This window comes from Onychomys torridus, chromosome 7 (assembly GCF_903995425.1).
Source record: "Onychomys torridus chromosome 7, mOncTor1.1, whole genome shotgun sequence".
Taxonomy (NCBI): domain Eukaryota; kingdom Metazoa; phylum Chordata; class Mammalia; order Rodentia; family Cricetidae; genus Onychomys; species Onychomys torridus.
Genome location: NC_050449.1, coordinates 19,170,416 through 19,194,520, shown reverse-complemented (window position 1 = coordinate 19,194,520; position 24,105 = coordinate 19,170,416). Strand labels below are relative to the sequence as shown.

At 43.1% G+C, this 24,105-nt stretch overlaps 1 protein-coding gene across 2 annotated transcripts in view; it reads right to left on the bottom strand.

Annotated features, from left to right (window-relative positions):
* Nucleotides 1-24,105, bottom strand: part of Npsr1 (neuropeptide S receptor 1) — a 192,251-nt gene that overhangs the window by 11,134 nt on the left and 157,012 nt on the right. For both annotated transcript variants that reach the window (XM_036194069.1, XM_036194070.1), the window contains exons 5-7: nt 19,901-19,994; nt 17,913-18,114; nt 5,433-5,509 (exon numbers count right to left, since the gene is read on the bottom strand). In XM_036194069.1, the coding sequence (XP_036049962.1) occupies nt 5,433-5,509; nt 17,913-18,114; nt 19,901-19,994 (373 nt within the window). The remainder of the gene's footprint in view (nt 1-5,432; nt 5,510-17,912; nt 18,115-19,900; nt 19,995-24,105) is intronic.

Here is a 24,105-nt window from a genome sequence, read left to right as displayed (position 1 = left end):
GAAGCCATTGCTGTTCTACCTGCCCTCCGGAGCCAGCCACCCCTGTGGAGAGGCTTTGGCTTGGGCAGCATCTGTGTGACAGCTGCAGCCCCTTTAGAACCACCCCTGTGAGCTCTCTGAAGATGCCTGTGCCCTGGTGCAGCTGCCCTGCCCTCTGCTTCAAGACTTGAAGGTTCACATCCAACCTTCCTTCCCTCAGGACCACAAGTAAGGAGTTTGATTATGCCATAACGTAAACTTATATAGCTCTTTGACCTTAAAGCCCTGTAAGAACTTCCTGCCCCTTTCTCATCTTGGGTGTGCCTGCTCACCCCATTAGCTTTCTTGTCTGAGGCTTTTTCTTGGGTTCTGTTTTTTTTTTTTCCGTTTTGTTGTTTTGTTTTTTTTTAATCTCAGCGCTAACAGGAGGTAATACCAGGGTCCAAGGAAGTGTCAACAAACTCTCACAGCTCACAGGTTAGTTGTTTTTGTACTCTGCCCTCCAGTTTAGACAAAAATCTCCAGTTCCAAAGAATCCATGCCCTCTTTGGGCCTTCCGGGGTACCAAGTGTGATCATAGTGCACATACACACATGTGGGGAAACACTCATATACATAAAATAAAAATAAACAAATATTTAAAAGCCCTTCTGTTTTGTTAGTGCTTGTGTTTTAGAGTTCATATAGCTGCTAGAGTTTCCCGTCCCCTAGCAGATATTGGTACTGTTTATGTAATGCTGTTATAATAGAAACACAAAACACAAGACACTGAGCAGGCAGGCAGCCAGTGGCAGGAACCTGGGATACTGGTGATCTCTGTGGGGACGAGCCACATGCTGAGCCTGGCAAGGTGATCTGTGTGCTCACTCTGTCAGAGCACAGGAGATGAGGGTGGTAAACTGAGTGCTAATAGTGTATTAGCTTGACGGTTATGGTATTGATTTGTTATCGGCCGTGTTTAGGGAGGAACTGGAGAAAAAGAGATGAGCTTCGATTGGAGTTGGTTGGTTTAACAAGGATAATAAAGAAGTTAGAGAAAGTCTCCAAATTCTCATCTTATAGAGTTTTAAATACCAACTGCTTCTGGAATACCCTGGACATATTTCTTGTGTGGCCTCATTTGAAGTGAAAATACAAAGCAGCCTTCAATCAGCCAGTGGCCCTATCTAAACGTGCAGATCCAGATAAGAACAGCCCTGTTCCCCAATGAAGCTATTAACATTGAGGCATTTTAACCAGAAAATACCCTTTTAAGACTTATCCTTGAGACAAAGATGAGACCAAGGACTTGGCTTCTCACTTGTTGCTTCACAGGCTCCAGGATGGTCTCTACTGAGTGGAGAGATGGGGACCAGGAAGGGAAGAAAAGCAAGGTTTAGATCTGAGGGTTTTAGAGCTTGATGGCTGCCAGCATGTGAGACAGACTAGAAGCAAACAGACCAGCTACTTGATGTACGTGTGAGGATTGTTACTGCCAAGCAAACTGAAAACCATGAGACTTGTGTGCATGCCAGTCCTTAGATTTATCAGATCATTTTTTTAAAACCAATTCTGTGGGTGGACAGTTGCATCTACTTCAGAATTAAACCCACACTTCCCTAATTATTAATGGAGCTGCGAGTCTGGTTTTCCTGTCTGACAAATGCCAGCTCATGTTTTGCTGAGTATTTACATGTGATTGTCTTTAAAATCCCCTTTCCAATTGATCTGTAGGAGTTCTCCATGCCTTCTTTCTGTTCGCCTTTTTCAGGTCACACTCCTCGAGTATGCAGACTGACTTTTACAATGCCCACACCCAGTCAAACAAACCCATTTTCACCTGCAATTTAATGCAGCATCTGTCTTGTCTTAAAAATCTCTTCCAATGTCATAAAGATATTGTCTAGCTTTTGTTTAAAAATTAAAAAAAACTTCTTTACATATAACACTATTTTCCCTGGAGTTATGTTTGTCTATGGGTTGAAGTAAAGTTTTAATTTCTTTCCTGATGATCTTCTGACATATGTCAAGAATTTATGCATGTATAGAATGGTTTGGGACCACATTATTTTCCACTGTCATCTATTTTATGTCAGCGACCCTGTACTAAGAGCTTTGCCTTTACAATAAACTCATGTTTGGCACAGAAAAATATTTCTACTTTGTTCTATTTTTCCAGGAATAATTTGAATTTTTCTTGGCTCTTGAATGTTTCTATCTGTCTTAAAAACATCTGCCAGACACAATAAAATGTTTTCATTCTCCTTTGAAAGGAATTGTATTAGTTTGCAGATCAGCTGAGACAAGCCAACATACTAATGATATGGAATCTCGCTAGCTACAAAATCCACACTAGTCATTTGCTCCTATCTTTATACTTTTCTCTCATGCATTTGTTAGAAACAGGTGTAAAGGCATTTTGTCTTTAGCTACTAAAGAAGCTGGTGCCCAGAGCACTTCATGGGCTCATCATAAAGCCGTCAAGCTGCAAAGCAGAAATTAGTCTAGTTCCTAATCTGAAGTTTTTTCTCTACCTCATTCTGTCTCATAGAATTTGAAACACGCAGTGTGATGCAGTATTGATCACATCACACCATCTATGCCATGACGGTGAGACCCAGTTCTCTCCAGGGATGTTATAATTTGTCAGTTTCATGGCTTTCCCTTCCCAATCTCCCATCCTCATCCAGTAAATGCCCTCACCATAAGGTACAGTTCCTCCTAGACTTCAAACACATCCGACCTTGTAAGAGCTAATGTTTGAGGTCTAGGACATCTGTGTATGGGAAAGCCTTTGGGTCATTTGTGAAACTGTTCCTTTTCTTTTTTCTTTGAGTCAGCCTCTGGGTTGGAAAAAGTAAACACACTGGTCAGCAAGAAGAAGAGCTCCACACGAAGAGTGACTTGGGCTTGGCAAGCAGTGTTTACGAAGTGAGCGTCTGCTCACACTAATCTTAGCCAATGTACCTTGTTGATGAGCAATAACTCTGGCATGTCAACACCATTGGAGACCCCATCACCATTCAGCTCCTGAGAGGCTTGGCTGTTCTGACACAAGGGACATCAAAGAAAGTCTATTGATGAATAAAATACAGACAGGATATGATAGTCTGAGAATAGCATCTAGCCTCATTCTGGGAGGAGGTCACGGATGGTGATAAGCTAAACACAGGTGTAATGGAGACTCAAAATTATACTTAGTGAAAACTGACAGTAGCCATTTCTAACTTTTCTAATTTAGGGAAAGGCAATGCTGTGTGTATTAGTGGACGTACATCTCTAAGTAGCTTTGTACTGATTCAGTCTTGGATGTGAGGAAAGTCCAATGTTGTCACTAAAAAATACAACAGAAAGGAGATATGAGGGACTCTACAGAGAGAAAGGACTAGCCGGCAGTGGATGGGGAGGTCTGCTGAGGATCACCCCAGATCTCTCTGGCGGTGTGTATCTTGCTTCATTTTCTGATTGTTGAACTCATGGAAAATGAGGTAAGCTTCACCATAGCTCATGGGGTGAGGAGTGCAGGAACAAGAGAGCTGAGGAGTGAGGAAGGGAGGGTGCGAGCTCAGAGGGATAGGCAGGGAGGAGGAGCACACCAGCCTTCCTCAATGGGTAGAAATCACAGGATAGAGGCTTGAAATCCTGAAGAACAACAGGACCCTAGCTGTCTCAACCAAACCAGACATGGAACCTTCAAATAGAGAAAAACGCTTTAGAGGTGGGCCAGGGAGGCTGCTCCAGGGGAGTGCTGTGGATGGTATGTTGGGCTAAAGATCTTGAGTTTGGATTTTTAATAAGACCTTTTTTGGGGGGAGGGGTGAATTTGGGCTCTTTTACAAGTCATTTATCACTTCTCTTTCTATCATTTTCTTCCTCGTGGGAGGTGGACTGGCTTAAGTGGAACAGCTGGGTGTTCTAATCAGTCGCGTGCACTTGGAGCCTGGTCATGTCACCATGTGCTACATAGAGAAACTGCAAGATGCCTCACTTTGGGGCCTTTTTTTTTATCTGCAAAATAGCACCTTAGAAGTTGGGCTATTAGAGAGATAACAAACAGAAAGGATGACCAGTGGTCAATAGCAGAGGTTCTGTCTGTCTGTCCCTCTGTCCTGACTGTACCACTGGGACAGAGGGCCTGAGATTTGTGCCTGTTACACTGTACTGCTTCTGGTATACAGGAGGACACAGCAGACCTCGCCTGCATTAAGATTGAGATGCCAAGCTTTGCATACCTCTCTGAATTCTCTAGGGAAAGAGACACATAAGCTCACATCCAATAAACCTCGTGGAGCCTCTTAGCTATCTCCTATCACATGGAGAAAGAAGTTTTCACCATGATAAACCAAGGTCCATCCATGGTTGGTGCAGATTTGGGGTGCCCAAGTCCAAACAAATGTTAGAAAGAATCTAATGCAACTACTCAGTTAATTCACTGGAGCCCAGGGAAGTCACGTGACTTTGTAAGGTGGTATAGCTCACAGTGATAGATCCAGAGCAGAAGCCAGCTTCTGCTAATGTTTTGTATAGTAATTCATGGTCCTTGTCTGAGTGCAGATGGCATGGGCACTGTGGTGTGTGTGTGTGTGTGTGTGTGTGTGTGTGTGTGTGTGTGTTATAGTGTATAGAAGTTTAAATGTGTGAACATTTGTAGATATTTTGTGCATATGTGTGTGTTCACATAAGGGATAGGAGAAAGTGTGGGACCTAAGCTGAGTAGTCTCATTTTCCATAAGTGCCACATTATAGCAAAGCCAGAAACCTTTCTTCTTTCTGGCTCATTGGTTGGCTGGGTCTTTTCCAGTGGAACCTAACCAGGTATAGTACTCCTAGAGGTGCCCTGTAACTATGTTCAGTGAAATGGAACTTGGGGAAGGGCTATCTCAGTTCCAGTCTTGTTTGGGCTAAATATCAGAGAAAACATGTGGACTGACTTCAAGGCTGAGATCATCCTGTAATCAGATGGTAGATTTACCCATTTCTAAATTCAGCTAAACAGAGAAGCCCATCTTCAGGTTTGGTGTACATGATGTACTCTCAAGGTTCTTTGTGCCTCACACACACCTGGGGTGACTCCCCATGCTCCCTCAAGTGCTGCTTCAAGGGACTGCATTTGTACAATCAGACAAGCTCAAAGTGCCCTCTTCCTTTTGCATTTTTTTTTATTTACTTATTTGTGTGGGGCTTAGCAGAAAACTTTCTGGTGTCCATTCTCTCTTCGTACCATGTGAATTTTGGGTGTTAAACTCATGTCTTCAGGCTCGGCAACAAGTGCCTTTCCATCCTGAATCATCTCGCCTGCCTACTTCCCGAGTTTTCAGGGAGGCCGAATGGAAGACAGAGCCCTCTGGGAAGGTTTTGGGGGGCTCTGTTGTTGAGCCTTGCTGTAACCAAGGAGGCTTGTAGATCCAGACAGTCTCAGATTGTACTGCTAGAGGAGAAGTTCTGTAGGAGAGTTGAGAGACTCTGAGCCTTACCTGAGCAGTTGGAAATCACTGTCTCATGGGCTTTGCTTTTAATCCAAATAGTTCGGATGACAAGGCCATAGATGACACTGCAGGAGGAACCAGAGGGAACATTAACATGGCTGATCAGTCCCTAATGTGTGAGGATCCGAGGGCCTACTACCTCCATTTCCCCTTGAAAAGGTGCACCGGAGGGGTATCAACCGTCCCCTCCAGCTATGCTTGCTATCCTGAAGGGACCATAAGAGTGAGTTGGAGGGAGCTGCTAGTCTCTTCAATGAAGAGATGAAAACCTGGAGGAGTCAAATAATCTAGATATTCAGCAGTACAGCATGGATTATAATTCAAACAACATAGCCTTTGAAGGCAGAAAGACCTAAGATTATGTACAAGTTTGTATATGTTATATATATAAATAATATATATATAAATAAATAAATATATATATATATATATATATATATATGTATGTATGTAATTTCATTTTAGTTAGTTTTCATACTTTCCAGTGAGTGTGTGGGGGTGGGGTTGGAGGGGGAAAAGTATGTGAAGGCCTATGATTGAAATCAGAAGTCAACCTCCATATTTATCTTCTGCTTTTTCAATGAAGTTGAGTTTCTTAACCCCAGATTAAGACATGGGATCATCAATCTCTGCCTTGAATTCCAAGGCTGGATTTACAGAGGGGCCTTGCAAATGCTAGGAAAATGTCCATTATGTAGCCCAGGCTGGCTTCAAGCTCATAGTCCTCCTGAATACACTCCCTACAGACTGGGCTTACAGGCATATGCCACCATACCCCCTTACTATGGAACAGCCTCTGCAACCCTCCCTTGTATCCTTGCCATAGGTGATCTTGTCTCCCTCAGTTCAACAGGGATCTGTTGTTGCTTGCCTCAGCTAAGTTGGTTACGGTTCCTGAGGTTACACAGGATGGAGCTACTGTCTAACTGTGTATTTCTTGTTCCAATTTTAGTATATGTGCTGCTGAAGCGAGCACTAACTGTGTATTTCTCAAGGCAAGGCTGCCTTTAATCCTGCAGCCCCAGTGAAATTAATTCTGCAAAAGTATGAGGAGCCTTGGAAAGACCCTTCCCCAGTTGTGCCTCTAGTGACCTTTCCCACCTGCTTAGCCCCTTGACGATCACTTTACTCAAATGCAGACCCAGTGTGCCTTGTCCAGGCCCCAACACAGACACTACAGATCAGAGATACACACTGTTTCAATGCACTCAGTACATAGTAACCTGCTATACAGTAATTGATAACCGACACTGAAAGCCTAAGCTGAGATTCTGTAGCACAAGCCTCTTGAAATTTTGAGTGTCAAACGCGATCACATTTAAAGAGCTGAGCATGCATAATGCTTGAACATCAGTGGACTTAGCAGTATAATTTTCCTTCTTCTTGCTGCTGCCCTCCACCCCCCAGTTTTCCACATTCCATCTCACCCACTTCTTCAGTGATGAGGTGTGTGCCAGTGGAATGTTAATAACATACACACATCAGCAAATTTTCTATTTCCCATCTCCTTTGATAAATGCAAAAATTTGAACTCTCCCTAATGTTATTTGACATTTAAAGTTTACCGAACATTTTAACTAAAAACTTTGGGAAAACACTGCCTTATTTTTAAACTGCATAATCTTTCCTCTTGAGAATTGGTAGTTAAAAAAAAAAAATCAGAGTTCCAATTTGTAGAAGCTGACAAAGCACTAATGGATTCTAATGGGCTTTAGACTATAACTTAATTAACGACGATGTTAAAACTTTGTTTCTTATTGCTTTTTCTATTCTTTCTGTGGGAGTTCCTCTTAGTGCCTCATGGAACCTCAGACCTTGGTGGCATATCTAGGGATTTTCTTGTAGTCTGTATATCCCCATGAAGGAAAAAAATGAGAAAGGCTAGCTGTGAGGCTTTTCTTTGCTCAAAATAGAACATTTGTTAGGTCAGAACTCATTTCCCAGGTAAAGGAGACAAGGTACATTAGTTACTTTTCTATTTGTTACCAAAGATCTGATAAGAAACAACCTTGAGGAAGAAGGGTAAATTTGGCTCTGGTTTAAGGAGAACACATGGAGACCAGAATAGCTCCCAGCTATGTCAGCAGCCATGAGAGGCTGCTTGCTCACACTTGGGTAGTTTAGAGATGGAAACCTTAAGAACCCCACCTCCATCCCTTCCAAGATCCACTTCCTTTGGTTCAGTTTCATCAGCCAAAGGTTCCACAACCTCCCAAAAGAGCAGGAGACCACGTGAGCCTGTAGGGGATATTGTACATGCAAACCACAGTGCAAGGTAAGGTCCTGATCACCCTGAGACATTAATGATACCTGGCAATGATTCCGGTATTTATTAACTCCTTGCTAATTCAAATGATATTGACAATTAGTTCTTTAGACAATGGAAACATTAAGAGAAGTCTTATGCATGAAGGACTTGGGTTTAACTGACCCCTCTTCTACTTACAGGTACAAAGAGGAGCACAAAGCCAGGCCACCCCTGACAGTTAGCTGGACAAATGGAGCTACTGCATATGTATCTTTATGCTTTGCTGTTCCAGGCAAGCTGCTTCTTAGGAGCAGCAGTCACACATCTGAAATAGCTTCTTTGCATTTTTCTCCACTTTTCCATCTAATGAGTGAGCAAATGCTCACTTCGAAATGACCCCAGAATCTGCACCTTCCTTCCTGTCTTTTTACCATTAGTACAAATCTTTGCAATCTCCCTTTTTTAGAAAAGTTCTTTTACTGTGATAAAATATACACAGATTATGTTTTAATCCTCTGATTAAATTGTCCTGTAACTACTGTCTAACAGTCACACCGCTTGTCTATAGAATGCATCAGCTTACTGTTAGGGTTTTAGTAGGCAAGGCTTGATGGATAATTAGGGGAAAATAGCCTATTCAAGTTGAGAAAAGTGAGGTTGAAGAATTTTTTTTTAATGTTAAATTGGAGGTCTTCTCTGATGTCTTAGTTACTGTTCTATTTCTGTGAAGATATACTATAACTAAGGCAACTCATAAAATAAAGCATTTAGTGGGAAGCTTACTTACAGATTCAGAGGGATTAGTCCATGACCATCATGGGGGGAAACATTCATGGTGATGGAGCAGAAGCTTTTCATCCTGATTCACAGGCAGCAGTCAGAGAGAAAGACACTGTGCCTGCAGTGGGCTTTTGTAACCCTAACCCCCCCCCCCATAGTGACCCAACGAGAACACATTTCCTAATCCTTCCCAAACAGTTCCACGAACTGGAACCAAACATTCAGACATAATAGTCTAAGGAGGCCATTCTCATTCAAACCAACACATCTATCAAATGCTGTCCCTATCAAACAAAAGGAGATGTGTCATGAATCTGCATATCATCCCTTTGTGGGAGCCATGCAAATCTCCCAAACTTTAGTTCATGTACTCTGGAAATGCACGAACCTTCTAACCTCTTCCCTGGCAATATCATAATCTTTAAACATCCCTATTCTGCTGTTTTAGCCTAAGATAATGCATCATTAGTGATGGTGATGCAAGACAGATGGCTGCTCTCTAGCTTGACTCCTGACCCCACCTGAGCAAGTCCATTTCCATGTGATGCTATCGCTGTCAGGGCATCAAAGCTTTACACTATTGCCTCATTTCACGACACCCTGCTCTCTCTTCCTACCTCATGGCTTCTTGACTTATCTTTGCCCTGGGTTTCTCAGCCAACAGGAGCAGGACAACCAAATGAGTATGGGACTTCCTTTCCTGAACAGTGGACTCTGTGAAGAATGAGTTCCAGGGTTTTTCATTCCTCCTTGTTCTGATCCTGGGATACATTTCCTTTTGTCTGTTTATAGTCAATCATTCTCTACATGCTGCTTTGCAGTGAAACACTTCTTGCCCTGTTATTATTTCACAGTCAGCTTTTTTGCCTTGAAACACACTGTTGGAAAAACACAGGCTATATTGAACCTTGACTATTGCAGTCTGGTGCTGAAGGTCATGTCGCATGGAAAGGAAAGGAAGTCTTGGATATTTTGAATACAACTTCTCCCGTGTCTTGGATTTCAGTAACTTTCTCAGGAGACTGTAGGTCCTTGAAAACATGAAAGCTGAAGGATTTCTCTGTCTGAGAGCACCCCTACCCTGTAACTGCCTAGTTTACTTCCTGAGTGTACAGAAGGCAATCTAAACCGCCCATTCTCCTTCATGCCGTTCAGAGGTACTTTAGGACTGTGGCTGTTCTAGTCGTCCCTAGAGCCAGGCTTGTGGGTCCCTCTTGGGAGATCCCAGGGATAGACCACATACCTTCATTTTGGATCAGAATGATGAGAAACATCAGAACCCACAGAGTTTGTGCTTTCACAGGTTGATTCTGTACTCAAACAACAGAAACTCTGGGCTCCAGGGAGAGCGACAGTGAAGTGGCAGATTACATTTTTCGAAGTTTAGACTTGGCTCAATACATACACTTTATTTACATTTGTGCAAACAAATGAAAGAAAGAAACACACACACACACACACACACACACACACACACACACACACACATTCTTGTTTATGCACAATTAAGTCCTGGGATGGCACAGACCAGCAGCACTCATCTGTGTTTCTGAGGATAAGAAGTTGACTGGAGGAAGATCTCTAGTTTTTATTTCATATCCACATGTGCTTGTGAGAAATATAAAGGAAATGTACTGTATTTTCTACAAAAGGGTTATGTAAGACAAAACTCCATTCAAACAGTATTGTAAAGAGGCTGCTTGGCAGAAATTCTGATTCTGCCAGGGTCAGCTCTTCCTGAAATCAAAATTTCTGTCCAGGGTTTCATTTGGTGCTCAGAATTGTATTTTGTATATCAACTGTACCATTTAGAATTAACCAATAGTGTAAGAATGTGAAGCTGAACTCTGACCACTGAGAATGATGCACAGGACCCCTTTGCATTAGGAATAAAAACCTAGTGGTATCACACTGGCTGTGCTTCTCTGCTGGATTTGATGTAGTTAACCACCCTCTGCAGAAATGAACCTTATTACCTTGCCAAAATACTTTGGATTGTGTGATCATCTTCCCAATGTCCCACACTCATTTTAACTTGCTGAACACTATGTGTAGTCTTGTATGTTCCTACTAAGCAGCAGCTAAGGCATGCAGTAGAGATTTACTGGACAGGAAGAGACAATGGACAGGAAGCTTTTGCACTAGCCTGGTGAGAGAAGTAACAGTCATGCCAGGTTTTTCATTTGTCCTTGATCTGGTGTTACACATTTGGAGTGGCCTGATGCAAGGGTTGAGAGAATATACCCAGGAGAACCCTTGCCATTTATCTCAGGGGTGCCAAGATGGGAAAGGAAGTCATGGTTCTTATCTCATGTCTTAGCACTCTATCATTGAAGTAATTAATCTGTGGTGAGCTTGCTGACTCCGTCTCTCCATAAAGTGTTTCTTGTCTTATTAGTCCCATCTCTTAATATGGTTCTGGGAACCAAATAACAACAATCTATGCCAGTTGTGAGTGTTTTCTTTGTGTTTCATACAAGCTCGTACTTTGTGACTTCATATATGAGCTATGGGAATAAACACATAAAGCCCCCACTTTATGGATGGCAAAGCTATGGTCCCACAATTAGGACATGTCAGAGAGATTGAAATTAAGGTCTATTTGCTAGGGAAGTTCTGAGTGTAGAACAGAGAACCTCATATTCTGTATAGTAAAAAGTCAACCATGATGCTAGCTTCTCTTAAACATTATCCCATTTACTGTCACCAAAAACATTTTGTGGGTAGTGCTGGTGTTTGTTTTCATACACAGGTAGAGGGCATAAGAGCTGGACCACAGCCTGGGCCATTAACCATCATCTGGTGCTATCTCACCAACAGAGCACCACAGGTTTCTCCTAGGATACATAAGAATTGCATGTATCACTTGTACCTCTAGACATCCTCCGGATACGTTCAACCCATAGAGCATGTTTGTATCCCTTTTGTAGATCTTATGGGACTGTCCACCTTAATTGGTCTTAACACTCACCATATCTTTTATGTTATATAGTGTGATGACTGATCCTGATGGTCAAATTGGTGACCTGAATCACCTAAAAGATGGGCCTCTGAGCATGTTTATTGGGATTATCTTAAGGAGGTTAGTAAAGGTAGAAAAACTGTCTACTACAGGTAAGGTGGAAACATTACCTGGGCTGAGATCCTTGACTCTATAAAAGAACATGAGATGAACACAAGCATTCACCACTCTCTGCTTTTATAAAAATCTCTCTCGCTCTCTCTCTCTCTCTCTCTCTCTCTCTCTCTCTCTCTCTCTGTGTGTGTGTGTGTGTGTGTATTATCTCATTTTGTATTTATGGGTATGGGTGTGTTCCTACTTGTATTCATGTGTATATATCACATGAATGTTTGATGCTCAAGGAGGCCAGAAGAGGGCCTAGTGCTACAGATGTTTGAGAGCCACATGCCAGTGCTGGGGATTGCTCACTAGATCCTCTGAAAGAGCAGTAAGAGCTTTTAGCTGCTGAACCATCTCTCCAGTCACACTTTCTGCTTCCTGACTGTGAATATGATGTGACCAGTGTGTCAAGCTCCTGCTCCTGTGACATGTGGAGCACCATGATGAACCTTAAACTGCAAGCCAAAATAAACCCTTTCTCCCGTAAGCTACTTTTGTCAGAATATTCTGTTTTAGGCAATAAGAAAGGTACCTAAGATTGTAGTGAGTATTCATCCCACCTATGCCTTAGGGTTCCAGCTCCCAGAGCATGGCCTTTTGGCTAGCTTAAGACCTGAGGAGCACATACTTGGGCCCCTTCTCTCTCTTCTTTTTACCAGTACTAGTAATTGAACCTAGGGCCTTGTGCCTGCTAAGCAAGTGCTCTGTCACTGAGCTGAGAACCAGATAATGCAGGAAACCCACAGATTACTGACAAAACGTCTATTTATTAAAGGATTATATTGGAGGGAAAACTCACTAATCCAGTATAAGGCAGATTCAGTTGCAGACTCCTGGAAGGCTGAGAACCGGTCCCACACTGCTTCATGCCACCTGATTCGGTCTCCACCATCCAAAAACTCAAGAGAGAAAAGGGGCCCACATACGTGTTCTCCAGGTCTTAAGCTAGCCAAGAAGCCACATCCTAGGTGCTGGTGCCCCAAGGCCATAGATGGAATGAATACATACTACATAAGACACACAGGAATATTCTTGAAACCAGAATGGCTTGCCATTGTTGTAGCTGATGTGTACAGGAGTATTCAGAAAAATGAACATATAAAAAGGCATGAGGAATAACAGGGCCATGAGCCTGTCTGTGTGCAGCTGAATTTGGGAGGGATGAAGGAAGAAACAGTCCCAGAGAGGGGATGCTGGGACAGCTTGTTCCTTAAGGAACTCAGAGGAAAACTGAATGTTTTATATCCATGGCTGGTACCAGGCTCCATGGACTCTTGGAAAAGAGAAAGGCTTGAATGGCCACAATACATCCCTGGGAGCCATGGAATTAGCTGAGCTTTTGCTAAGGTAGCAGAGGAAAAGTCACTCTAAAGCTCCCATTGTTGCTGATGAAGCCTGGTGCCGCCAAGTATTAAGAGTTGGGTGTCAGGAAGAGAATATCCTGGAGCAAACTACAGAAAGCTCTTGAGAAGGTCATATAGTTGGGATACTATGCATTTCTCATAACTGCAAATTCAAATGCAGGCTGTCCAGGTGTTCAAGTCCCTAGTCCCTCCCACAGCTCCTGGGCTGCTCTTTAATGAAGGTTCTTCATGTCAGTTCTGCATCTACACGGAGAGGAAGGGAGCAGAGATGACCCCATCCTCAGACTCCTTGTTAAAAACCAGAGTCCTTTTCCTGAACACATTCTCTTCAGCTCTTTGGCTTGAACTGGGTCATCTGTCCTTGAGCCATTTTCATGCCAAAGGGGAGGGGCTGCTAGGAGAATCCAGGAGTGGAAGTGGAATGGAATTGGACATCCCACACAAACATCTACTGTCATGGAGGGAACTAAGGAGCATGTTTTTAAAAACAGGAAACTTTCGCTAGCTGCCAGATCATGGTATTTAGGGTGTCACTTCCTGTCCTGGTAAGATGGGTTGACTTAGGCCCCACTATGCCCCTTGGTCTTAGGCCTCACACACTCCTTGGTCTTAGGCCTCACACTCATGGCTAGTGCTGGCCAAGTCTGTGGGGCCCTTTTAACCACAGTGGCCTTGTACTCCACAGAAACTGCTTTAGCATGGGGCTTCCCCACAGTCTGAGCCCTCTTACCCAAGCAAAATAAGTGGATTTTCCTCACATACCACAAACCAGTGCTCTGTAACTAATGTGCACTTTCCCACTTGTCCCTTTGCAATCATGACCATGGATCTTTTCTGCCTCCACCTTTGTTTCAGGGAGAGAAAATGATAGGAAGGTGAGAAATCAATTGGGTCACAAGAAATTAAGCTCAATGAAAGCCAGCAATTACACCCGGGCAAACAACCCTGCTGCAACAATTAGACAGCCCTGCCAAGGGAATGTGGAAACCACAGGGGTTGTTTTGACCCAGAAAAGAGTATTACCATTGCTGTCAGTCATAGTGACTTCAAGCCTTGGGAAAGGATTTAGTTGATGATGTCACTGTGACAATTTTATTCATGTACAGCTCTCAAAAGAGTTCATGCAGGTGGCATGAAGTCACCTTCTCCTTCCTTCCATATATACTAATAGATGAACTAACATATCCCTAAGTTATGTGGGCATGAAATAATCTGAAATTTCTGTGTTAGGATCATGCATGTGAAGTGTGTGTGTGTGTGTGTGTGTGTGTGTGTGTGTGAGAGAGAGAGAGAGAGAGAGAGAGAGAGAGAGAGAGAGAGAGAGAGAGAGAGACAGAGACAGAGACAGAGAGACAGAGAGACAGAGACAGAGAGAGAGACAGAGACAGAGAGAGACAGAGGGAGAAGATAGAGAGAAACACAGAGAAACAGAGAGAGGCACAGGGATAGAGACAGAGATAACAGAGACCAGGACACACATGTGCCACAAACAGTACAGGTTACCATGGGGGCTGCATTGCTCAACTATTCCAACATTTACCAAATGTTTATTGTATACTAGACTAGGGGCCAAGAAAAAAAAGATAACAATCTGCATTCATTAGATACTGCCAACTCCATTATCCCAAACCTCTACAGAGGACCAGAAGGAAGTGAGAGTGAAGCCCAGGGAGCAGAGGTCCCAGGTGTTCCTCTGCTGGGGCTGCCAGACAGCTCTCCCACGGCTTAGTGGAGAGGAGAAATGGGGGACGTAAAGGAGTTACCAAGGCAGGGTGGTCCTGAAATAGTCACGAGCTGTGAGGAATGAGTCACTGAAGGGCTGGGTGGCAGAAGTGAGGTGTCCTCTGGAAACAGTTACTATGGGGGGAACGGAAGGCACAAGGTGGGCACATCAGCACTCTGGACCAGCCAATGCAAAGTCCCTTGAAACACATTAAAAATGGAAAAGGCTCTCTGTAAATGCATATCTCTAAGGGTATATATAGAATGGAGAAAATGAGAACTTTCACACATAAATGAGTGTTAGGACGTTTTTGAAAAACACATGGCAATAAAGTGGCAACAAAGCATAAGTGTTTTCACCTCATTTGTCATGAAAGAAATGCAACCTAAAACAGAAAGAACAGTGAAATGCGGCGTCTCACCTCCATACGCCCACCACTTGTGAGGCTGAAGTAGGTGCTGTGATGAGTCCTAGGCTAGCCTGGGCTATGTAGTGACATGTGGGATGGTCTGGGTTACAGAGTGACATTTCCTCAAAATACCCCTGACAACCTCACGTCTCCCAAAAAAGCAAATAAAGCACCTCAAATAAACAAATGAAATAACACTACTAACAAACACTCAAAGAAAGATTACAATACATTTTCTTTTGCCTATCATCATAGTCAATTTGGAAACATATTTAGCATGGCTTAGGAGTTGTGAGGCATGGCCACCAAAATGAGCAAATGCCCATGAGTTATTCCTTAGTTTAGGGAAGTATGGAATTAAGAGTTTATTTAACCTTACCTAAAAGAGGTATCAACAAGAGAGTCAAGTCAGGGGAGGTCAGAAGAAAGAAGAAGTAAGAAATAAAGAAGAAAGAAGAAGGAAGGAGTGGGGGGGAGAAAGAGAAGAAGAGATACAGAGACACAGAGAGAGGTAGAGACAGAAAGATACACACACACACACACACACACACACACACACACACACACACACACACACACACAGAGCCAGAGGGAGTCTAGCCAGTGCAGTGAGGGCTTGAGCTAGGTTAAGAGGTGGAGGATGCTTGACCCCCAGAGAGAGAAGCCAGTTGGCCTAGAAAGAAGCAAAGCTGGTGGCTGACCCTCTGGCTTCCTGTCAGACAGGAAATGCTTCCAAGAAGCTCAAGGATATGGAAGGTCACCAACAGCCGGGAAGCCAGAGCAGGTCTAATGGAGGCCCTGGTGTGGTGAGAGCTGAGTGAAACTCCCCTTTGAAACTATTTCCCAAACAGATTCGGTCTTGACTTTGAAAGCACATTCACAAACCATGAGTTAATCAGCAAGCAAGCTGGAGGAGCAGTCCTCCTGCAAAAAGCAGCCAAACAAATGTGGGAAAGAAATTTCAAGTCACAGATCTCCTCACAAATCAGCCAGGATAGGGCCACTCAGAGCTGAGCAGGGCTCCTGGGGCAGGCACTTGCCTGGTGGGTGGGGACTTAGGAGGAGCAGCTTAGTGAAGGCTGGTAAGTCAATCAGGAGTGAAGCTCCGCCCAAGCCAGGCCCCTGGAATTTGTTAGCTCTACAGAGCTGTGCCATATGCTCCTAATAGCTTTTCTGTTTTGAGCCCAGCCTCTCTGCTTCCACTCAGTTTCTCTACATAAACTTGGACTTCATCTTTCTACTCAGCCTTCTCCCATTCACACTGGTGAAGAGGACAGCAGTAAGTTGAAACAAATGTGGATGCTCATTTGTCAGTTCAGCCAAGATGACTGGACAGCTACCCACCTCAAATGAGCTAGTGACCTGGCTGTCCCAATCACTGCCACTGCCATCTTTAGCTGTAAGGACAACCTTGAGAAAATGTCAGAGCTAGATCGTGAGGCTTTGCGTTCCTCCCAGCCTTGGGGTTTCAGGAGACTAAAGATGAACACTGAGCACAAAGCAAGTGATTTCCCATGATGTCAGGAGACACTTAGGAATAGCCAAGCTGACTGTTAAGTAAAACGGATACACATTAAAGCAATGAGGTGTATTTTCCTAACTCACAGTTTGGGAAAGATCAAATAAAGAAATAGTACTACCTTTCTCTGGGCTGGAAGAAGAGCCAAGATCCTCCATTTTGTCAGAACTCAAGTTTGTGGAGTGTACATGCATCAAAAGCCTTAAAGTGAGCCATCTTTGACCTGGAAATCCTGCTCTATGAGTTCCTAGGCAACAACCAAGGGTCCATTCAAAAATTTAATTAGAGAGATTTTCTCTTTTATTTCTTTCACTATGCTGTGTACTACTATAATCCAAAGGCTGACCTGCTTTTCCTATGGCTTGATGTGATCCATCCTGCTAGGTAAGGGACACTCAAAAAAATTCAGGACTGCCATGGCCCCTATGCAACCTGCCATGGGAGTTCTTTCCATGTACCCCATCCACACAGACAGGGTCACTGCTGCTCTGGTGTCTTGCTATGTGAGTGAGTGAGACCCTACCTTGAGCAGGCTGTTGTGGTCATCTACAGCCCCAGGACTGAGGGAACATTCTGTGACTTGATTGCCAAGGCCTTTTGCAATAAACTGCCTCTTCCTTCTTCCAGCCCCAGAGAAGAGGTCATTATCTATTTCTCCCTGGCAGACACCATCTGCCTGCTTACTTACTGCCTCCACCCCGTTTCTAAACTTTGGTCACCAAGGAGCTTGCTTCCTTCCTTGCCTTTGCCTTCTCTTCCTGGAGTCCGTTTGTCATTCAGTGGCGGTGTCAAGAAGTGTGATGTCAGATCCCAGTGCCCATACACTCAAGCATACACTAATATCCTATAGCATGTTCTTGTTCAATTTGTTTTAAGAATGTTTATTTTTAATTTCCAAGATCCCTAAAGCCAGTATTATAATTTGTATTTGAAAGGTCATATTATATAAAAGAAAGAACAGGGTGTGTAATCAAACAGGCCAGGATTTCAATACTGTGCGATGTTAAGTTCCTTAACCTCTCCGATCTTGAGTTTTACTTTTCAGAAAATGAAGTACTTTATTTCACAGGATGGCACTGTGAAGCTGGCATCAGCCACTTGGCACAACGCATGCATCTGAGTACACGATCCGTAAATGTTCTGCTTTCCTAAACTCTGCTGCAGGAGAACAGGGCTTAGCCCATGGGAGTTTTAGATAGAATCCTGCATCCCAACAAGTTCCCAAAGGACTTTGGAACAATGACTGATCTGAAGATGTAAAGTAGAAAAGCCATCAGGCGGGGTCCAGCCCACTGAGCTCTCACCTGATAATGGTCAGTGGAATGAAGTACACCAGGAAGGCCACGATGGTCATGTACGGGGTCCAGTAGGAGTCATCTGGCCACAGTGCCCAGCACTGCACCTCACCAGTGGAGAGTGTCCTTTTCCCAAATATGATCAGTGTGGGGATGGAAAACAGGAACGAGAGGCTCCAGGCTATCCCAATGAGGATTTTGGCTTGCTTCTCTGCTTAAAGAAAAGAGAAAGATGTCTGGGCACCTGAGAACATGCTTGGGGAGCACACAAGGGCCACTATAGAGACTGATTTCTGAGAGCCACTGGGACCTGTCAGTGTCCCCAGAAGCCTCAGTTTCTCACAAGGAAATGGGTGTGACCCTTCTGCTGTAGGGTAAAGCTCCCATGTGGGGGTACAGGCCCACATGCATCCCACTATACACAGTTCTGTGATTCTTCTTTTAATCTCATTGAGCTGTCTGGTACAGTTTCCTCTCCCCATGTTTAATCTTTGCAATTCTTTAATTAGCAGTCAAAATGAACACTTCTGTGTGTCTCCTAATTATTTCTTTGTTTCTTGATCTTTGCTCACGTCTTTTCTATTTTTTTTCAGTTGATGTTCTTATGTCCTTGCCAAAATTGTCATAAGAAAGATATTAGCTCTTCATCTTTTTATTTTTCTCATCCAATTGTCCCTTGCTGTAGTTCATGGTTTTTATTTGTATAACTCATTGAGGACCTTGATGAAGTGACAAATGGTTTCCTTTACTGCTTCTGCTTTCAGCGTGGTTCCTAGAAAGTCCCTTTCCTTGTTAAGATGATGGAAGGTTTGTCATTATGTTCTCTTAGTCCTTCATGTTAGAATGGCTGGCTTTTCCGGTCCAACAGGGTCTGTTTTTAATTAGCTGTGACATGGGGAATTAATGTTTTCAACTGGCTATAGAGCGAGTCCAACATTATGTATTAACAAACCTGTTCTTTTCCAATGGATTTAAAGATTTATTTGCCATGTGTGTGTGTGTGTGTGTGTGTGTGTGTGTGTGTGTGTGTGTGTGTGTGTGTATGAATTCTTTGGGAGCAATTTAAATGCATTATATATTTTCTCTAGTTTAGCTTTTGTCACATTTAAAAGATACCCAATTTCTGTCTGTCTTTCCAATAATATTTCAGTTTCTATGGGTAACCGAGAAGTCTAGGGACACATGAGTCTAGGTCTGCCTGTGTGCAGAGCAAAGGGCAGCTGGCTGGTCCTCTACAGTGCTCACCGCCAATCACTGATGGCTCTTGGGAACCCACAGAGTCTCTTCAGCAGTAGCATCTTCAAGCTGCTTCCCCTGGAAGCAAAGCAGGCCTCCATCCCTCTCATCCCGTCAGAAAGTGCAGAACACAGGAGCTGGCTGTGGGTGAGCCTTCATGGTGCCTCCATACCTCAGGACTCCCAGCTTCCTGGGCTCTGCCTCCCCTCCTGCACTGAGCACTGGACTCCATCAAGAAACACTCCTAGCACCACTCATTACTCTGAGCTTCAGCTGGGGGTGTTATGCACCATTTGCTTTTTTCTTATAGGGATCCTGGATGAAGGAGACGTTCCTTTGTTTTCAGTAAGTTAACAACACTTTTCTAGTTTTGTGGATTTGAGGTAAGGAGAGCCAGGTGTTTGTTTCTTAAAAATGAAGAACATGAAGAGACAATACATATTTCATTGTAAGGGTATGCTTGCTGGCAGGGCTGTAAGGAACTAGGTGGAAACACATCCCCAAGGTGAAGAGCCATAGCATGGGGCCACCAAGGAGTTCTCTCATGGGGCCAGGATCAGGTAGCATTCCCCAGACACCCCAACTTTCTTTGTGTATATTTGAACACTAAGACCCATTAGGCAGTGAACAAAGAGGAGAAAGAGAACAAAGAGAAGAGAAAGAAAAGAAGGGTGTGGTTGGAGCAGAGAAAATATTAATAAAATATTAACAAAAATAATCCCACCCCATGAAAGGATCTTTATGAAAGAACGCTTGCTCACCTCCTTGAAGAAACTTCATGGGATAAACGATGGCATGGTACCTGTCTATGCTGAGGGACACCAGGACGTAGGTAGAGGCATAGAGCAGGACAACCTAAGGCAGGAAGCAGAGGACACCTGTGACTTCACATGGGAGAGGTCATGCACATAGCATTCTTGCTATTTAGAGACCAGAGGATTGAACCAGGGTGCCAGTAGTGAGGGCTGAGGGAGAGAGGCACTGCTGGGCCCTCCAAGCTGGAAGCAGATCTGGGCTTTGCTGCTGGACTTGGCATTGCTACCGGAGAGAGGGCGCGAATGGTCATGGCTCCCTCGCTGCATTCATTGGCTTCTTGGAAATTCCAGATTTCAGGATCAGCCTCTCTTGACGTTTGCTTGGTACATTTATCTGTAATTGACTTTTAAAGCTAAACTAATTTTCTCTGCCACAGTTGACATTCCAGAATCATTAGAAACAAAAGTCCATTTGCCTTTTGTCAGTGAGAGTAGTTGTGAGGTGAAGAAGGGTTCTGGTTCCTGGTCCACATGCTGTTCCAGTCATTTACCCCAGTATCACTCTCAGAGAGCTCACCCCTTCTTCCAGGGCTCAAGTAGAGCTGGGTGTGGCCTGAGCTTCTGAGCCTGGCTCCCCTCCTCCTCCACTCCTCATCCCCACCCTCTACATATCATGGGCAAAGTCTTATTTGCCTTCTCTGTAGAGGAGGAAAATTGGGATGTAAGCTAACATCTCTTCTGTGACAGGTTCATATTTAGAATATAATCAGACTAAATATGTCAGAAAGCCTGATCTCAATGGAAATTTTCAGAGTAACCTAAGCCAGTGAGATATTTCCTTTTGTGGATGAATATAGGGGCCATAGAAGATGGGAGTGTAGGGGTGAGAGTCTGGCTTTCTCTTTGGTGATCATATTTGTTTGGAGTTTGTATCTTTGTTGTTCTTTCTGTAGCTCAAACAAATTATAATTGCATTATAATCAACTATAATAGATCAACCCATGATAGTTGCACTTTAGTTTAGGTTACTATTCAGTTAAAGCTATTGCTATCTGAAATGTAGTCATTTGATAAAGCATTTGACAACACTAATCCTGTGAACATCATAGCTTACCCTGCTTTACATATGCTGAAAAACTTATATTAGCCTCCAATTGGGCAGAATCATCATACACAGCCTATCTCATACTACAAAGTTGGCTAGCTCCTGTGCTGAAGTGGCCATGGAGCTGAAAGCAGAAACCCTGATTACAAGGGCATCCCATCATACATTCTAAAAATCACATACTAGGTCATCAGAAGTTAGGACCATCTGTGTCATTGTCTATTTTTTTTTTTTTTTATCTCTGTAACATAACCACAAACACATTCCAGAATTAATGTTGCAGGGAGAGGGTTGTAAAGAATGATCAGAGATGGATGTTCCCTCCCCTGAAGGACATAAAAAGAAATTTTCTTGTGTAAAAATAACCAAAGGATGGGGTTGGGGATGTAGCTCAGTGGTAGAGTGCTTGCCTAGCAAGCACAAGGCTTGGGGTTCGATCCTCAGCTCAAAAAAAAAAAAAAAAAAATTACCAAAGGAGAAATGGAAAGAGTTTGATTAAGTTTAAAGAAAAAAGTCAGACCAATGCCTCCTTCAAGAGAACTGGTGTTTCTGTGTGTGAGCCATGGACTTAGAGTGGCCTAGGCTGACCACACCATGTTGAGAAGGTGGCATCAAAGGATAGGGGGGTGGGCAGCAGGGGAGATGATTATGGTGGGCAGTTTCTAAGAGTCTTGCACATCTTGTTGTTCTGAGTGAGGTGGTGCCACAGCTCAGAATCCGGGACAGGAAGAAAAGTCACTGAAAACAGATTTTCAGGGCTGTGGGCAATATTAACAAAGATGATACTAACACTGAGACATAGCTGAAAAGCGTATTTAATTTTGGAGACGAAACATCTTCAAACATCTAGGTGGTACAGTAAAATAAAATAAGCATATCTAAAAGAAATACATCACAAATTATCATGCTTCTCCATAAAAAAAGCAAATGCCAGAGAATGTGTTCAGGATTTTGAAAGAAAAGTTGCGATCCAAGAATTTTGTAAATTTCATTTTGATGCCAATGAACAGAACAGCTTTTTGTTGGATATGTATGAAGGAAGGAAATATAACACCCTCCCCTTTCCAAAATCCTCATGAGGAAACTGAGTAAGAACTGTTTCAAAATTAAGAAGAAAGGGGATAAAATAATAATGTCATGTAAGGAAGACATCAAAATACAAGATGCTTACCAGATAGTTAGGAATATAAAGATAGAATGAATATTCCAGAGAAGAATCTGAAGAGTTGTATGAGGGGAGTATAAGAGCCAGGTGTTGTTAACTCCTCACTTGGATATTTATATAGTTTTCTTTTTTTTAAGAAAAAAGTTCATTTTACATATCAAAGATCTCCCTCTTCCTACCTCCCGCCCTTCCAGCCTCCCCCTCCCAAACCACCCTCATCCCCCCTACCAGAAGGCAAGGCCTCCCATGGAGAGGTACATTCAGCAGAGGCAGGTCCAAGCCCCTCCCCCTGCCTCAAGGTTGCTAGTATTCTAAACTGGGGTCATCCTTGTGGATTCCTGGGAACTTCCCTAGCACCTGGTTTCTCCCAGTCCCCATGATGTCTCCTTCTATCATGGTATCTCTTTCATTGCTCTCCCACTCCATCTCTGTTCCAGCTCGACCATCCCATTCCCTTATGTTTTCATCCCCCATCCCCTGCCCTCCATTGCCCACTCCTCATCCCCAGTTTACTCAGGAGGTCTCATCTATTTCCCCTCCCAAGGCAATCCATGGGTCTCTCTTTGAGTATTCCTTGTTAGCTAGCTTCTCTGGAGCTGTGGGTTGCAGTCTGGTTATCCTTTGCTTTACATTTAGTATTCACTTGTGAGTGAGTACCTAGCATGTTTGTCCTTCTGAGTCTGGGTTACCTCACTCAGGATGCTCTTTATATAGTTTTCTATCTGCCATTGATAGAGATGCATCTGAAGATGAAAGGGAAGTTACAATGAGGTAAACTTAAAAGGGAGATAAATGAATTTCTCTGCCTTCTGTGGTTACCGTGGCAAATAGCTACAGGTTTGGTGGCTTAAACCACATCAGTTTATTTCTCTCACAGCTTTGGAGATCAGAAATCTAAAACAATTCTACTGGCCCCATATCAAGATGTTTGCAGGGCTTTGCCTCTTCTGAAGACTCTGGGGAAGAATCCATGCCCAGAGTCTGAGCTTCAGGCAGCTGCCAGCATCCTACCCTTGTGGCCTTCAATGCAATCCCTTCCTTCCAGTTACAGTCTCCCCTCTTCTGCTTGTGTGTCAGATCTGTATTTTCCTCTTACAATTACATTTTAGGATTTTCTGAATTAATTTAGGAGAATCCCACATTTCCAATCCTTAGTCACAATGCTAAATTCCTTTCTGTCACACATGGTGGGTAGCAGGCATAGGTTCCCAGAGTTAGGGTGCAGATGTCCTGGGAGAAAATTATTTTAGCTTCCCACAATTACTAACTACATCTGAATCAAATACTCAAAGAGCAAGACTTCAAAGAGAACAGTGACAATGAGGTACTGGGATAATACTAGGCACTGTTTCCCCTTGTAAATATAAATGACCTGATCTCTTTCATTCAAACAAAGACTATTCCCCATGGTCTAACAAAAACAAAAACCTTCCCCATGGTCTAACTGTATTCTATTCAGAATAAAGACCAATAAAAACAAATATCATTGAAATTTAAAATCAGAGGAGTGGTCAGGGGTGTATCAAACAACTAGTACAATTTTAAAGGCCTTTATTAAAATACTGCATGATACCAATCAAATTCAAAGCTAGCTGCATCCCATGTGACAAGGTGATAAAAGATACAACACATCATGGTATTAGAATACTGATAAACTTAGATATAATAAGTGATGTAACACTAAATATATGTAACAAAAACAAATGTTCAAGGCTTTACAGCTAAAATAGCCTACAATGCAAACAGGAAAAATTGAGCTCCATAGTACAGGATGCAAAATATCTAGACACTAGATGACATAAAAAAAAAAAAAAAATACGAGTTACCAACTCAGATACTGAGTTACCAACAAAGGAAAACTGTCATAGAATCCCAAAAGTGGGCTGTATTCGACTCACATATCTCAAACAAGTGATGAAGCTGAAATAAGTAACATCTAAA